This window comes from Hermetia illucens, chromosome 6 (genome assembly GCF_905115235.1).
Source record: "Hermetia illucens chromosome 6, iHerIll2.2.curated.20191125, whole genome shotgun sequence".
NCBI classification, from domain to species: Eukaryota; Metazoa; Arthropoda; class Insecta; order Diptera; family Stratiomyidae; genus Hermetia; species Hermetia illucens.
Window position 1 is genome coordinate 93232114 of NC_051854.1, and position 16539 is coordinate 93248652.

The 16539-nt window shown below is 44.7% G+C and overlaps 1 protein-coding gene across 2 annotated transcripts in view; it reads right to left on the minus strand.

Moving 5' to 3' along the window:
- LOC119660359 (synaptogenesis protein syg-2) overlaps positions 1 to 16539 on the minus strand; it is a 354674-nt gene that overhangs the window by 118410 nt on the left and 219725 nt on the right. For both annotated transcript variants that reach the window (XM_038068867.1, XM_038068866.1), the window contains exons 6-7: positions 14724 to 14837; positions 9643 to 9846 (exon numbers count right to left, since the gene is read on the minus strand). In XM_038068867.1, coding sequence (XP_037924795.1) covers positions 9643 to 9846; positions 14724 to 14837 — 318 coding nt within the window. The remainder of the gene's footprint in view (positions 1 to 9642; positions 9847 to 14723; positions 14838 to 16539) is intronic.

Here is a 16539-nt window from a genome sequence, read left to right on the forward strand (position 1 = left end):
CAGCTCGGTTGGTTGCGGTTGGCCCCCTTGTGAGAGTTTCATGGGGGCTGTGGTTGTGCTGAAGCGAGAAGAGACCTTCGGGCCTCGACGTGGTGTTACGTATCAACGCGGGTGCCGTACTCGATAGTTCGATAGAAATTTAGGTAATTCTTGCATCCACCAGTATGAATGCTAAGCCATGCACTTCGTATAGACTGGTACCGTTGTTGCTTGTCTCAGCGGGGCTCTGATTGTGGTCACAAAATCAATCCGTGTTTTAAGAGGACCGTAGGATTAAGTCTCAAGACAGGTACCTACGTTAAACACCGAGGACTTCACTGTTGTTACTTTCGATCACGCTGCTCCCAGGGCAGAGGTGAGGCAGCGTCTGATGAGTTGCCTCTGCCCTGGACGAAACCGTCAGTCAGCTTTTTCGTTCTGCAGGTATAACTGTGCTGTCTGATCTTGATAAAGTTCAACGAAAAGCTTTTAAACTGGTCGTCAATGTGAGCATTTCATCAGAAATTGAACCCCTTAAGCATAGGCGAAATGTTGGATGTCTTTCTCTCCTCTATCGTTATTATAACGGCCACTTCTCACAGAATATATCATGTCTTATCCCTTGCAGAGCGTCTCCCAAACGCAAAACCCGGCTAAGTAGCCACTCCCATTCCCATATTCTAAGGGTCAGTGCTAGTCGCTCCGTGAAATACCACGAATCCTTCTTATCTCGAACTATGCCAATGTGGAACAGACTACCATCTTCTGTCTTCCCGACTGACTACAACATGGAGATGTTTAGGCAAGGAGTGCATCGCCACTTCCTTCCCCATTCTAAACCCTAACTTCCTTCCTCCTGGCTACGGCTGCGCTATAGCTTTATAGCATCAAAGGACATTCCCCTGAGCTCTGGCATCATCATAGTATTCGGTAATAGGCAATGTTTGTTTGTTTAGGTTAAGCATAATATCTACGTCTGTAATATGTACGCATATCTTGCAGTTTGAAAAAAAATATGAGGCAATATTTTGGGTTTTCAGCCACATACGATGGAATAATTTGCATAGAAAGTTTCTCACATAAGATTAACACAAAACATTTAGACCCGAAGCGCCAGCTTCTGGTATTCCGACTTGTTTATTTGATTTTTGTTAATTGAGTCCATGTCTTGCCCCACGAGTAGTCCGGGAAGAATGATCATACTGGCTAGCCCGGCCACCAGGGTTAGGGTCTTATTTGAAACTGAAGGTGCCCAAGGTATTCAGAGTTTGCATACTAAAGACGAAGTTCCCCACTAGCCATGCAGCCCTCGGCGTATGCTGTTCCACGTTTTCTTGGGGTCCAATTACATCATCTTCAGTGCAAGAAGGGCGATCCCCGGGCTGTTGGTTCGGCTCATCCTCTCGCCAGATCCACTTGGCCCTAACATATGACCAGCAGGCAAACAGATCCCCGTGAGATGGATGAGCCTCTTCTCAGTCCCACCCCCAACGACGGTTTCCAGCGACCACCGTGAGGAGATCGTGTGAGGACTCGCCGAATTATGAAACTTTTTAACCTGGAGCATAACCAGACCAAGCCGCCCTCAGACTATAAGGAATCTTCCCTTCCCCTCTCTCATACGGACTTGCGGCGGACTATGGCGGAGTTAGAATTTTTACATTTACTTGAGTCGAAAAATACCTCCTCCAATCCAGGGTATTATGCGAACCGCGTCCATTGGATAGTTTCCAATCGAGGGTAGCTAACTGTATCACTGATACCTGGTATGCTCAGCGAGTAAGCTTGACTTTACTGTGCTACGGGGGGCATGCCACGGTAGATATCCTAAAACTTGTGCGATTCAACTGAGTACACCTTTAGAAAAGGAAAATATTAAAACCAACAAACAAGCTGGACTGTTACGCACACGAAACTTACCCATCAGGCAGAGGTACATTTCCGTAACAGTAAAATTCAGGTGACCACACCCAAGAAGGGAGAAGTTCCAAGGTTGGATCCAAGGTTGGTCTAATGCGAAGATCGCAACTAGTTAAGGACTACGCTCAAAAGGCTGAAACGGACAAAGTTGCATCTAAGGGGATCAAATCTCAGGAAGTATAGTATCTGCACACTTGAAGCCCTAAAATCAGGGGAAGCCCTTAAAAATGCTCAGGACAGACCAAAGCTTGCATTATCAAAAGAGGAAAGATCAGAAAGGGGGAACAGCGGAAATCAGCCGGCAAGAGGAAAATGTTCCCAAGAAACCTAGGCCCGAGCCTAAGAAGTCTCGGCGAGGTCAGGAGTGAAAGCACGAACGAGGAGGGCCGCCGTTAGCTATGCTAATACTGTAAAGAGCAGTCGGCTGGCCATACTATCGAAAGTACATTCGGAGTAAATACTCACGCACAAAGAGCAACCGTCACTCACCGTCACCGAGATGTGCAAAGGATGGAACAACAAGCTCGTGTAGACTGACATGCACTTTCTATCATGGATGGATGGATGAAAACGAAACCGTCGACTTGTGCTAAAGATGACATAACAAGGGCACATTTGGTGACAAGCTATCTTAAAAAAGCCGGGGCAGTTGAGACAGGGAAGCTTCTATGCCTCCTTATCATTCAAAACACGGATCTTCACACACGGTTATGGGCAGCTTTTAGAAGCAAGGAGGAGGAGAAAGCAAACTTCTCCCGTTCACAGTAGACGACCAATTCCTGGAGGAAATTAAACGTGGTGACTGCCTGTACGTTTATAGGTAGAAACCAAAGAATACCTTGGAGGGCGCATCGGTTGGAAAGCCTACTGACGTGCCCGAAGGAATTGTGGAGGCTATAGGGACTGGAAAGGCAACACCTAGCAGGGTAGTGGACCTGGTGCCCACAGAAGAGGAAAAGCTGAAGAACCTTCTAGAGCTCAAGTCGGGCGGCGAAGCGAACGGAAGTGCCATGTCGTCGGTATTGGAAAAGAACTCCAAGCATTAGCTGAGCCAAGGCGAGCACTAAATTAGCCCAGGTAAACCACCACTATGCAAAAGCTGCATCTGCAGGAACTGCAACGGCAAGTTCCAAGGATAACATTGGACTAATGCTGACTCAAGAACCCTGAGTGTACAGAGGGCAGATTCGCGATCTGCAAGGTGGAAGTATGCAGGCAATTTGGGACCCTTCTTATGAAAAACCAAAAGTTTGCATTATTTTCAAAAGAAATTTAAGGTACATATGTCATAAGTGGAGAATTCGTGGCTGTCCAAATCTCATTGAAAGCCAGGAAAAGAACACGACAGACAGTCGTAGCATCAGGATACTTCACAGGATCACACATCAGGATACTTCGAAGATAACAACTGGAATTAGTCGTTATACTACTGAGTTCTGCGGGAGGAAGGCGCCACCACTATTTCTCGGCTGCAATGCCAACGCCCACCATGAGGTCTGGGGAAGTATTTATCAAAGAACTGAATAACTTCTGGAATTCATTCTCAGTAATAAGTTAGAAATACATAACGTAGGGAGCGCTCCAACACCAGGAAATAGGTACTAGACAAACATAACGGAAGTAGATGGAATAATAAGAACTTGCAGGAAAACATAGTGTTACTCCTACACAAGACACCTGAGTGGCAACATGGTTTATCTACAAGTGAGGGATGGCATCATTTACGAAATAGAGCTAGAAACAGTGGTTTAAGTTCTCAACAGAGTCGTCATTGACGCATATGAGACCAACTATCCGGTTAGGACAGTAGAATCATCAAGAAACGTACCCTGGTAAAACAGGAACCTAGCCAGGATGAGAATGAAGTTGCGAAAATTTTTTAACCGGGCAAAATAAACCAGGGACTGGCAGGGGTACAGAAGAGCACTGACTGTGTATAGTAACGTGATCAGGGAAGCAGAACGAGCCAACTTCAGGTAATTCTGTGAGAGAATCAAACAAACCGTTACAGTATCCAGGCTATGAAAAGTGGAAAAATGAAGAAGATCGACTGAGGAAAACTTAGTGAGCGAACTTACCAGGAATGAAATCGTTCAGGGTGCTCAAGATAGGTATAGGACCCAACCGTTCGAAAGATTATTTAAACCTAACGAAGAAAAGTCTGCGGATCATCGTGGTAATACTCATTGGTCACTTGAGACTGGAGAGTGATGAAAATTCAACATATGTTCTGGTACAGTGTCCGGCACTTATGCAAAGTAAGTTTAGGCAAATGGAAGAATACTTAATACCAGATGCTAGGTTGAAGGACTGACGTAGGAAACATAATAAATTTCCACTGGGTTAAAGTTTACAGGTATACTTTCATCAGTAATGGGGCACAACAGTTCTTTTAGGAGGCAATGCGCCTTCGCTTGGCAATATTACTATTATTTGGCGTTAAATCGCGGCGTTTAGAGAATACTTCCCTTCCTTCCTTCCTGTCTGCTGAAGACATGGAGGAAGTACTTCATCACGGTGCTCTGCTCAGTCGTATTACATCCAGTGGAATTCCCCTCTCATAGGGAAGTGACACCAGTTTCAACGTCAATACTCTGAAACAAGATATATTCACCGTTGGCCCTGCTAAGAGCAACTAATCCTCGAACGCATCATAAAACACCTCGAAAGCTTCATTGATAGAGAGCTGCTCCGGCTTTTTTTTCATACACCAGATGATCACCAGTTCACCTGCTCCTTATCGATTTCGAAGAGGCTTCAGTCTAAGCCGGGAATGTATTTGGAGTACTTTATATAAGCAGGACATTCCGCAGGGACTAATAGGTTTCATCAGAGTACCTGACGGCATGAAATCTCACGTGCTGCATCGAGGTACGGTCCATCACGTGCTTCCAAGGAGTTTTTAAGCACAAAACGAAGTTTGCTAGGTTGTTTTTTATCACCGATATTTTTTCTTCGTTATAGGTAACGTTTTTCAGGCTGCCTTTTAAAGAGGACAGGATGCGGATCTAAGGACCATAAACATTGAGAGCGTTGATTGATTTGTGTATATTTTTTGTTGGCGATAGCACTGAACTTGATGTCAGTCAAACTATGTACTAGTAGTGCCAAATCTCCTCCTCGGACACCACCTTGTCGTGGTGGGGGAGCCTGTAGTAGTTTACTACTACACTAAGGGCGTCCAAAAATATGAATATGGAAACGATGGATTTAAACTCTCCAAGTGCTAAGAAGTCACAGATTTCGAATCCACCCACGACCGTGAGCAATCATGTCGCGGCCGGGGCGCGGATTTTGGAGGCCTCACCACATTCATACTCGCCTACAGATCAATCTGTAGAAGCCATGCTTTCCGACTCAGTGGAAAGTTTGCACTTGGTGCCTACTGCGAAGTTAGCCAGAAAGGAAAGTACGGAAATTCTCAAATTGGGAGAAACTGGAAATCCGACCACGGCTGAATTCAGCCTGTCAGAACCTTCTGCTTCATCCTTACCAGGAAGAGCGGAAGAACGGGAAGCTGGTGACGTGGACGCTACTGGTTTAACGCCGGTGTGTGGAAATGGATCCAAGCGGTCCGGACACCGTTAACCTGGAAAGGCCCGAAGCCGACGGCAGAAGAGAGCACTGCGAAGGAAGATGAAGCACCTTGGGAATGAGGACATGGACGTGGCTGTACCACTAGGCGCGGTAACGCCCAGAGAAATCGGACACAAGGAAGCGGAATCTCCGGCGGAAGGTGGGGATAAACTGGAAACCCCGGTAAGATCCACACTAGACGCACCAGACTCTTCTGTCATCGCCAATAGACTAAGTTTATGTCGAAAAACATAAAGATTGGTCAAATCAACCTGCAGCATGCCAAAGCTTCCTCCTACCTGTTGGCAGCGAGAATGACAAAGCTACAGGATTTCCCCCATATCTTTCTGGTGCAAGAACCGTGGGTTCGATTTAACAGAATCTGTGGCATTGGATCAGTAAATGGGGCTAGGATCTTCTACGACGAAAGATCCATAAGACCGAGAGCTTGCGTCCTGATGTCAAGACGGTTAGAGGCAACTATGCTGAGACAATATTGTTCGCAGGACTTAGCTACGGTCATCATACAATACCAAATAAATGGCGAGAGGAAAACATCATAATTGCCTCCGCTTATTTACCCTATGATTCTTTGTATCCTCCACTGACGCAAGAACTTAGGGATCTGGTGGCGTATGCAGAATCAAGTGGTCTCGAACTCTTAATAGGTTGCGATGCGAATGCTCAACATATTTGTTGGGGCAGTAGCAAATGCAATCCAAGAGGAGAGAAACTATTTGATTTCATCACTTCAGCTGGTCTTATGACTGCAAACGTAGGGTGCGCCCCTAAGTTCGTGGGACCGAGAAGAAGCGAAGTAATTGACCTAACAATCTGTACCCCAAAATTGTTAGAGTTGATTACACACTGGCGAGTACTAGACGAGGTCTCACTGTCAGATCACCGATATCTAGAATTCAATCTGACTATTGCGGGCGAACAGTCTGCAGTACAAAGACGGAACCCTAGGAAAAGGGATTGGGCAAAGTTCAATGAACTTCTTGGCAATAAAGTACAGTTCCCTAGGCGACTAAGGACTCCTTTGGTGCTGGAAGATGAATTGAAAACTCTGAACGGCACACTTTTAGAGTGCTATGAAGAGGCTTGTCCTATTTCCCGAGGCCAAAGTGGTAAAACGGTTCCTTGGTGGAACCGAGAACTGCAGAAACTTAGGAAATCAACCAGGCGACTTCTAAATCGAGCTTGTAAAAGTAACAAGGACGAAGACTGGTTAAATTTCAGGAACTCACAACGTGAATATAAGAGGTGCTCGAAACGAGACTCTTTTAGAGCGTACTGTGAGGAATTGGAAGGCGAAAGGGAGACTTCAAGGCTGTGCAGAGTCCTCAAAAGGGATGAGTCGGCCAAGTTGGATTCTCTTAGAAAACCCGACGGTACTTTCACGAGCTCCAGACTGGACTCAGTACAGACCCACCCGGGAGAACGGGTCAGAGAAGTGGTAGGGGGAGAATTGACGGTTCTTGCAACCCCTTCAACACACAAGTGTTGCAAGGGGAACTGGAACCCATGAAAAGGTGAGAACTGCCATACTGTCCTTTGAACATTTCAAAGCACCTGGCATAGATGGCATCTATCCGGCAATGCTAAAGGAGGGTATGGAGCATTTAGAGCGACCTCTAAGAAATATTTTTCGAGGATGTCTTGCTCTGGGCTACGTGCCTTCTTCTTGGCAACAGGTTAAGGTAGTTTTCATACCGAAACCTGGGAAAGATGACTATTCTAATCCAAAGAACTTCAGACAGATCAGCTTGACTTCATTCTTGCTGAAAGGTTTGGAGAGACTGGTGGAGCGTCACATTCGTGGAAACGCACTTAGGTCACACCCACTTAGTGAAAACCAACATGCTTACCAACGTGGAAAGTTCTGTGAGTCTGCTCTTCATTCTTTGGTCACAAAGATAGAGGATGCAACTTTGAATGGACATTGAAGGGGCTTTTGACTGTGCGCCTTTTCAAAAACTTTGTGATGCCGCCAGAGCGCATGGTGTTGATGGTGCTTTAATTAAGTGGATCCATGCTATGCTAACGCAAAGATTGTTGTGCGCTGAGGTAGGGGTCGATTGCTACCTGACTACAGAAGCGACGAAGGGCTGGCCCCAAGGAGGTGTGCTTTCGCCGCTTCTGTGGAGTATGCTGATTGACTCACTGCTATGCGAACCGCAAAATTTGCCAATACACGCTCAAGCTTATGCTGATGACGTGGCTGTACTTGCTGTTGATCGGGACCTTGGAACGGTGTGTAGGAATATACAGCGTGCCGTTGATTTGATAGACAGCTGGTGCCTTAGACATGGTTTGTCAGTTAATCCAAATAAAATCACAATGGTCTTATTCACAAAAAGGAGAAAACTGGGTGGACTTTGTCTCCCTGAGATGAGGGGTACTACCCTTCAACTCTCCGAAGAAGTGAAATATCTGGGGGTCACTCAAGATAAAAAACTTCTTTGGAACAAACATGTAGAGGTAAAGATGAAACGAGCTCTCACAGCTTATGGGCTGTGCAGACGGACCTTTGCCTCGACATGGGGACTCAGGCCTCATGTGGTAATGTGGATATACGTTGCCATCATTAGGCCGATGTTCGTATATGCATCCGTAGTGTGGTGGGTTAAGGTGAGACAAAAAGGTTTTCACCGTAAACTAGCCGCACTGCAAAGAACTGTTTGTCTGGGTATCACTGGTGCCATGAGCACGACATCCGGCGCAGCTCTGAATGCACTACTCAATTGCAGCCCCTGGATATATTTATTCAAAGCACTACAATGAGAGCAGTTCATAGGCTAATTCGATTAGATCTATGGGAAAACAACGGATGTGGGGGCACAGAGCATTGGAAGAGTTACTGGGAGGACTGAATCCAGTTCTTACAATGCCTTCCGATTCTCGTGTCCCCATACATCTGTTTGGTAGAAGATATGTAGTTACTCTGAAGCGTAGAGAGGACTGGGAAGACCCAGAGGAATGCGTGGCGGGATATACGGAAGTCTTCTACACCGATGGCTCAAAAACAGAAGAGGATTCTGGAGTCTACCTCTCGAATAAAACCGAGAAGTGGGCTTTTCCTTTGGGACAATATGCAACGGTTTTTCAAGCCGAAGTTTATGCGATCCTAAGGGTGGCAAACTGGGTGATTGACGAGCGGTTGAAGGGCAGGCGCATCGCAATCTGCAGTGAAAGTCAAGCTGCACTGAGGGCATTGAGCAGTCCTTTGATCACCTCGAAAATCGTTCAGGAATGCAGAAACCGTTTGAACTCTATGTCTAGATTCAATACGGTGGAACTACTCTGGGTACCTGGTCACTGTGGCATAGAGGGAAATGAAATCTCGGACGCTTTAGCGAAAGAGGGGTCAATCTCCTCTATGCCGGGACCGGAGCCAGCAATTGGGGTATCAGTAGCATTGGCTAAATCTGTTTTCAAAAACTGGGAACTAGTTTCCCATAACGACAGGTGGCAGAGCTTATAATTTCCAAGTCATCAGAATATTCTGGCCTTATAGAGTTTTTAATGATGAACTTCAAAAGGTACCAAAAATTCGTTTTGGTAAAGAAGCAAAAGTGGCAGTGGATGGGTCACATATCAAGGAAGGGTGTAACTTCATTGCTTGTTATGCCATGCACTGTTCCAGGATGAGCAACGAGTGGGTCACCACTGGAATACATGCCGCAGAACAGTAGAGGAGCAGTGCAAGCTTCTCGGGAAATCCTATGGCGCGCAGGCGTTGCCAATTCAGCCATTGACAACCATAACAATGTGAATGGATGCCAGTATTTCATCTTCCTCTAATTTTGACAAAAGGGAATTGCAGCCTTCATTTCTAGGATCTGAAATTTGCCTGGTAAAAAAGTAGACATTTTGGATTAATTAGAATGGAATATAATTAATTGAATCTCAAAGCTATACCCTCAAAGGACACTTTGATTACCGCAGCATGTAAGCCATGGGTCGGAAAAATAGTATGTGTAGTTCGTTGCTAAAAAGGGCGAAATTTCAGTAAAGGATTCAAGGCGAATACCACGCACGCATGAGGTAAAGTGGCAAAATCAAACTTTGAACTTATTCCGCACATCAAACGCTAACACGTCACTACTAAAAGCACACGTAACACACCAGCCATACATACATATATCGTACTTTGTTACTTACGGTACAAATCTATTGTTAAATTGGTGGAGACGACCTTTTTGTGGAAATTGCTAGCCTGGCACGTATAAACGGCATGTTGATGGATCCTTGATAAGTTCCTCACCACTAATTTACTATTTAATGCTGACGGATAGGAGTAATCCAGCGTTGTGCTCGGCAGTACTTGACCATTCATCGACCACGTGATAGTGGGTGGGGGTGATCCTGCAAAAGAATACAAAAAAGGAAACGGATGAAATGCACATTAGCTTTGCGAGGTTCTATTTAAATGCATAAGGGCTGTTCTTTTGCAATCGACAAGAGGGTAGTTCTACCGTTTTCACTATGGAGGAGTTGTTACAAAGAGGGTAATGATTTAATCGTTCCTAGGGTTTCAATGGATATCTGATCGTTCGATTAGAAATGAGGTCATGGAATATAAAATGAAATAAACTATTTGCATTTGTTCTGCGTTAAGATAGGGGCAAAATGCTTATCAGTATGCAACTATTTTCGAAAGTGGAACAACCGATAATCACCTGAGCCAAAACAAAATAAAACTGCATTGGTCCTGACTCCCTCTGTTTGATACTGTTCATAATCCTCACAAAATATGACACTAAAGTTTTATTGGTGAAAAGCAGGAACCATGTGTCCTTCAATATAAAAATGGAACTTATTGCGTGCCAATCAACTATGCATAACAACAGATGCAAAAGGCAGATCCCTCGTTGGGCTCCTTTTTAGAAACCGAATAAGAGCATACTCTGAAGTATGCACATAGGGAGTAAATTGAATCTTCAGATCAAGAATAAATATGGCTTCATTCTACGCATTTTAAAATATTATTATTCTCCCTTTGAAAGGTTTCGTCCATACATTCTGTCGGCAAGAATTTCATTAAAAATTCGAAATCAATATTTTTTGTAGTCGAGCTAGAATACTAAATAAATTAACAACCCCCTGTCAAAGTCAGAGCTCAATTCCAATTCTACCCAGTCATCCGCGTACATTTTCACGTTGCCCTGCAAGCGCCATGCATATGTACTGAGGTCGGCACTATTCACCCGACAAAAAGGTGACCAACGACGGGGCCGAGTGCATTCCCGTAGTACTCAAAATGTACAAAAAAAAATCCCATACGATATTTAATTAGCGTGATTTGATGAAAAACAAGCAACAGAGAACATAAATTAGCCTCAACATTTCCATTTCCATTCTCCTTTCAGATTCCATGCCAAAGTTCGTGCACCAGGCACTGTCAGCACATATGTGAGTGGTGGGAGGTGCCTACATATGTAATAAAAATACACACCCTTTGGCATAGCAGGGAAATTTACATGAAGTGCACAGTAAAATAGTTTCCAATTCAGCAGGATTGTTGTTACTTTTCGTTTCTACAATTTCAATTTTGTAAAAAGGATGAGGACTGGCAACAACTTTATTAAGGTTCGTTACCGTAGTTGGAATTTTTAAGGATGAGCATCAATTTGTCATTAGTTTAGTTGTACCAATGTATCGGAAGCCTTCATGCAAGTAAGGCTGGAGGGACTCTGCTTACCCAGAGTCCCTGGTCGCCCGATCTCTCAAAACTGATTCGTCCTCCTGCCGTCACTAGGCATAAGGTTCTGGAGAGAATAATTAATTTAGAAAGTTAAAGCATATGAGGCGTTGCGAAAACCACTTTTCAGTGTCAAAAATTGTTTTTCGATGTCACGACCCGCAAGTTGCTCGCTCCGTCACAAAACTCCACCTACAGCTGGAACCACAGGAAGTTTCAACGAAGAAATAGACTCATGGCTCCCTTAACTTGGCTGCCGCACGTCAAAACAGAGGCGTCGAACGCCTCTCGTGCTGGTTGCCAGCCAAAAAAACCGTACCCCCGACTATAATGATGTCAACCTCTCTCGAGGACTTCGAAGAGGCCCTCATAAGGTGGCTGCAGCGGCTTGCGAGGAACGTCCTAATTAGGACATACGCACAAAATTCGAGATCCCTGAGTCAGTCACGGTTTTCGCATAGTTGGTGGGTGGTGGCGGTTTCAGTTTTGGCATTGCGTCCTTGAGGAGACGCAATAGATCGGGAGCGTTGAGTCCCAAGCTGACGTCGAGAACAGGGTTGCTGGGGAGTCTCAGGTTCTCCTCCTCTTCTCCCCGTAAATGCTGGGGCTTGCAGCAAATTGTTCGCTATTGGCTCTCCGGAGGCCAAGTAAAACTAGTGGCAGGACCTGCGACCAAGAAGGATCGGTTCATTCGAACACCCTCCCCTCCCCTCTCCGAATGGTAAACGGTTCTCTGGTGGTATTTAAAGCTAAGAAGTTCGCCCAACTCTAAGATAAGGGAGGACTCAAACTGCATTCTCTGGTCAGTGATTATGATTGCCGACCTCTGCACAAGATCGTGCAGAAATATCTTTCAGGGGTATCGCCTCAGGTCACCACGTGAACCTATTGATGATTGTGAGGCAATACCTGAAACCATGCGAGTCCCGCCAAGGGCCAATGATGTCGATGTCAATTATGTGAAAACGTTTGGTAGACCATGCTTTGTAGTTTTGAACTTCTGGAATGCGATGGCCAAAGAATTAATGTCCTTATTCATAGATGACCAGAAATACTTTGCGGTAAGTAACCGATTCGTTGTCCGAATGCCTGGTTGCGCTAAATCGTGAACGGCTTGAATTGGCCCGAATACATGGCTTTGGTGCCTTGTCTGAGGTCTCGCAGTGGACGTTGAGCCACGTTATCTTATCTTTTCCGGACACTTGTTGAATGTTCACGTACGTGAACTGGCTAATAAAGCTCAAGTGCCGAAGTTGGCGAGGGGACGTTTTATCGGGCTTGTGTTTCAAAGTAAAAGTGAGTTGTTTATGGTCCGTGAACAATGTAAACGGGCTGCTTTAAAGGGAATACTGGAAGTACTTAATTGCGAAGTGCGTGGATAATAACTTTCGATCATAGATGCTGTAGTTCCCTTGAGAGGGATACAACTGTTTGGAGAAGAAAATCAATGGCTGCCAGATTTGATTTACTTTTTAGTGAAGAGCAGTACCTACGACAATGTCTGAAGCATCGACGAACACGGTTAGAGGTGCATCTAGCTGACGTAATGTCAGAAGTGTAGCATCCACACTGTTACTTGGTGGTCCCAAACACCTGGATAGCCCCTCGGAACCACACAATCAGACCAGGGCCTTTGGTTTTCGGCCCAGACAAGAAAGTGTTAAGGATCGATTGATAGTGGCGGCCTTGGAGAATAAACGACAATAGAAATTTTACATTCCGAAGAACCTTCTCAGATCCTCAACGGTTTTTGGAAGCGGGAAGCTCGAAAGCGCTTGCTCCTTGACTAAGTCCGGTTGAATGCCTTCAGGGGTAACTAGGTCGCCGAGGAATCTCACTTACGATTGTAGGAATTCTCCTCCTCGTGCTCGTCTGTCTTCAACTGACTTGACATCGAAAAACAATTTTCGCCGTCAAAAATTGTTTTCCGATGTCATGGCCATCACGACTCGCACTTGTGGTCAACATGAAAGTTGCTTGCTCCGCCACAATAATAAACTCAGCAAGTGTAGTTCACTTCACGGGTGTTTACTTGTTGAGACTAGGTACATCTGCACCACTCTACTTTACTAGAAGGAATGCTATGAGGAAGCACTAACGAATAGACTGCCCGCTCGATTATTGCCGGATGTTCTAACGTCTATTGATACCTCACGATACGGGGAGTGACGTCCCCGTAGTACCAGCGTAAATAATTTCGACCCCCTAACTGGCAGCGTACCTGCCTCCTGGGCACTAGCGTTGAGAAAACCTCTCGGCGAACAGCGAACCTTGAATGACTGGTACATGTCCGGACACACTGGGAGTCCTCGGAACCATCGACAGCTCTCTGCCAACGTCGATGGGATGATGTGACCCTAGTTCTGCCAAGATGGTAGTTATGACGTGTATTAAGAGCCAGTCCCTTCGAGACCCTGATCAGGTAGTCTGCATTGAACCGGTCTTAGTATTCCACGTTGAATTATCAAAATGCTATGCAATTGGAAAAGCTAACCTGCAATTATATGAATTTTACCTCAGTATTTCCCTTCGAACAATACGTTGATATTTATGTAGGCAATGTTATAAAACCCGGTACCTCTACACATAAGCTCAGTTTATCATACTCTAATGATTTAAGTAGATAGAAGAGTCAACCGGTGCGTCTAAGAGACTACCGCTTATGCATTTTCTTCGACATTGCCAGGCGAAAATAAAAAGAAAATAAGGAGAATATCCACATTAAATTTTGAACAGAAGGTCAAGCACGTAGAAAAATGTTGAACGTTGTTTTATGGGTCTGAGCAATTTCGTTACTTTATCTGTGGAGTTTCCTTTGCGCACTCAGTCGTAGGAATATCGTTTGTTGAAAATTTCTCGAAACCAGTCAAGTTGGATGACACCCAAAACCTTTAAAAGTCGATGCCTCTCTTGCCTCAGATTTTTAAAAGGCACTGTCATGCGCTCTGCCTTCGCATCCATGGGTCATAATAATAGAGGATGCCCCTTTAAGCAAGAAGTTCGTTTCCTCGTATAGAACTCTGGTGGTAGAGTGGAAGAGTTGCTATCCTTCAGGAATACATCGGCAGACTCTGAAGACCTGGGTTTACTGGATTTTTCCCCTCTACTTTCCGTCCTTCCCACAGCAGTCACCGTCTCAAGAGTTTATTACATTAAAATCGTGAACCTTCGAGTTAATTACGCTCCTCAGAGTAGACTTATACCTACTTACCATGATTCACAAAAGGACTAAAGAAAATATAGGAAATAAAAATAACACGTCTGAAAGCATCAACGGTACTTTTTATTTACAATATCCTCGGCGATTAAAAGAATCAGATAAACCAATATAAATTAGAGCTTTTGAGCATACCTTCCATCTGAATGTACGCAATCCGTAAAACCCATCCAGAATGAACATAATGCTGAATTTCGACATAATCTGTTAATTCCCGGTTTCTCTCCTTTTACATACCCTCACAGAACTACCCCCATAAATAAATTCCCGACTCCTAACCGGACTTTTAAAGGATATCCAGTAGACATTGTACACTACACTTACCTCCCATCACCACACATATTAGGTGTAGATCGCCTCCTTCTTCATAGGGGCCAGCTCTAGGTGTATCTATGAGTTCTCCCCGATCGTTGAAAATTTTAGGCGGTTGCGGTGGCACTGGAAGAAAAATAAAGAACGTCATTATGAAAATACCAAAGCAACAAGTTGTCACTTTCGTTTACAAATGACGGTATAATATATGAACCTGATATGGGTAGCTATTCAAAAAATTTATATGGTTGGAAACCGAAATTATCTTACACAAAAAAATTCATACTCAACGAATCCATAATTTCGTTTTCAGTTGAAATAACTCATCTTTGTGTGGACACCACTACTACAGAAATGCAAATCTTATCTAGTTTTGCGGGGAATGACGGAAGATTCACAACCAGACTAGGGCTCACCAAAATATCCATGAAAGCAGTATAATGGATCTGGTTAGAAAACGTCGCGAAGGAAGGGCACTAACAATTTTTCTGTTGTCCAGAGGTGTTTATACCAAATAACCTTCGAGAGAGTCTAATAATCGAAGTGATCAGAGGTAAATTTTTGTGAACTCCGTTTTAATGGAGGGATCGAGCCATCTTCAGACTGCTGAAGAAAACATACTACCCATAAGCCCATGTTAAATTCAGAATATGACACCCGTCAAACAAGCATGGTAGCAACCGCGCCCGCTCTAGGAAGACTAACTTCATTCCCAACAAGCCAAACAGCAACAAACCAAAGAACAATCAAGGCAAAGGGAAAACCTGATGAGTTGTTTAGGCAACTCCTTCCCGCGCCGAAGACCACGAAGTGAAACCAAACGGAACCTGTGGAAACCACTCAACTCACATACCAGAGCCCTGAAGACACGCACGAGTGGTTTTCATACGAGAACGGGCAGGCGCGGCTATGAGTCCGCGAAGAGCTTTCGACCAATCAGCCTCCCTTCTCCACCAACTCCCTTCTCTAATTCCCAGCATGGCTACCTCAAAAGCAAATCCACAGAAACCGCTCTCCATGAGGTAATTTGCACGGTTGAGCGGTCACTGCAGTACAAGCAGCCTACCCTAGCTGCCCTCTTGTATATAGAAGGAGCATTCAACAACCAGTATTGGATTGGAGGGGTATCTTACGCATTCGATACCCAATCGGCCTGGAACCCAATCAAAATGGAACTGATACTATTCACCACCAAAACAGGAGTACCTAAGTTCCACCTACCATGGCTGAATGAACAAAAATTGATTCTTTCCTCCAAAGTAAAGTATCTGGGTTTAATTCTGAATCCAAAACTAAATTGGAGATTGGAATATAGAACTGAGAGTTAAAAAGGTCTATATAGCCTTCACATAGCTGTGATGCATCCAATCCCAACGTAAGGTTCTATTGTATAGTGGCAGGCTTTGAGCAAAAAATACAATAGAACGAAGCTTAATAGGATTCAAAGAACTGCGTGTGCTATTGGGGCTCTGCAGTCCCGGCAGATGGCCTCCTGCATCTCCAACCCATAGACCTCCACATTAAATACGCTATAGTGCGCAGTGCCGTCAGGCTACGTGAGTCCAGGTGCTGGATAGCGAAACTCTACGGCCACAGTATCATTCTAGACGGAGTAACTTAGGAAATCAGGGCATTCCCCACGGACTATGCCACACGCAAACTGAACTTTACGAAAATCTTTGCTGTGGACTTTCCAACCAGGGCAGAGTGGAAGACCGGCGGCAAGCTGCAAAGTTATGACACAATATTCTTCACCAATGGATCAAAGATGATCTGTGGAGTCTATGAGAGGTTTTTCTTGAATACTCACCCGACATCATAGATATCC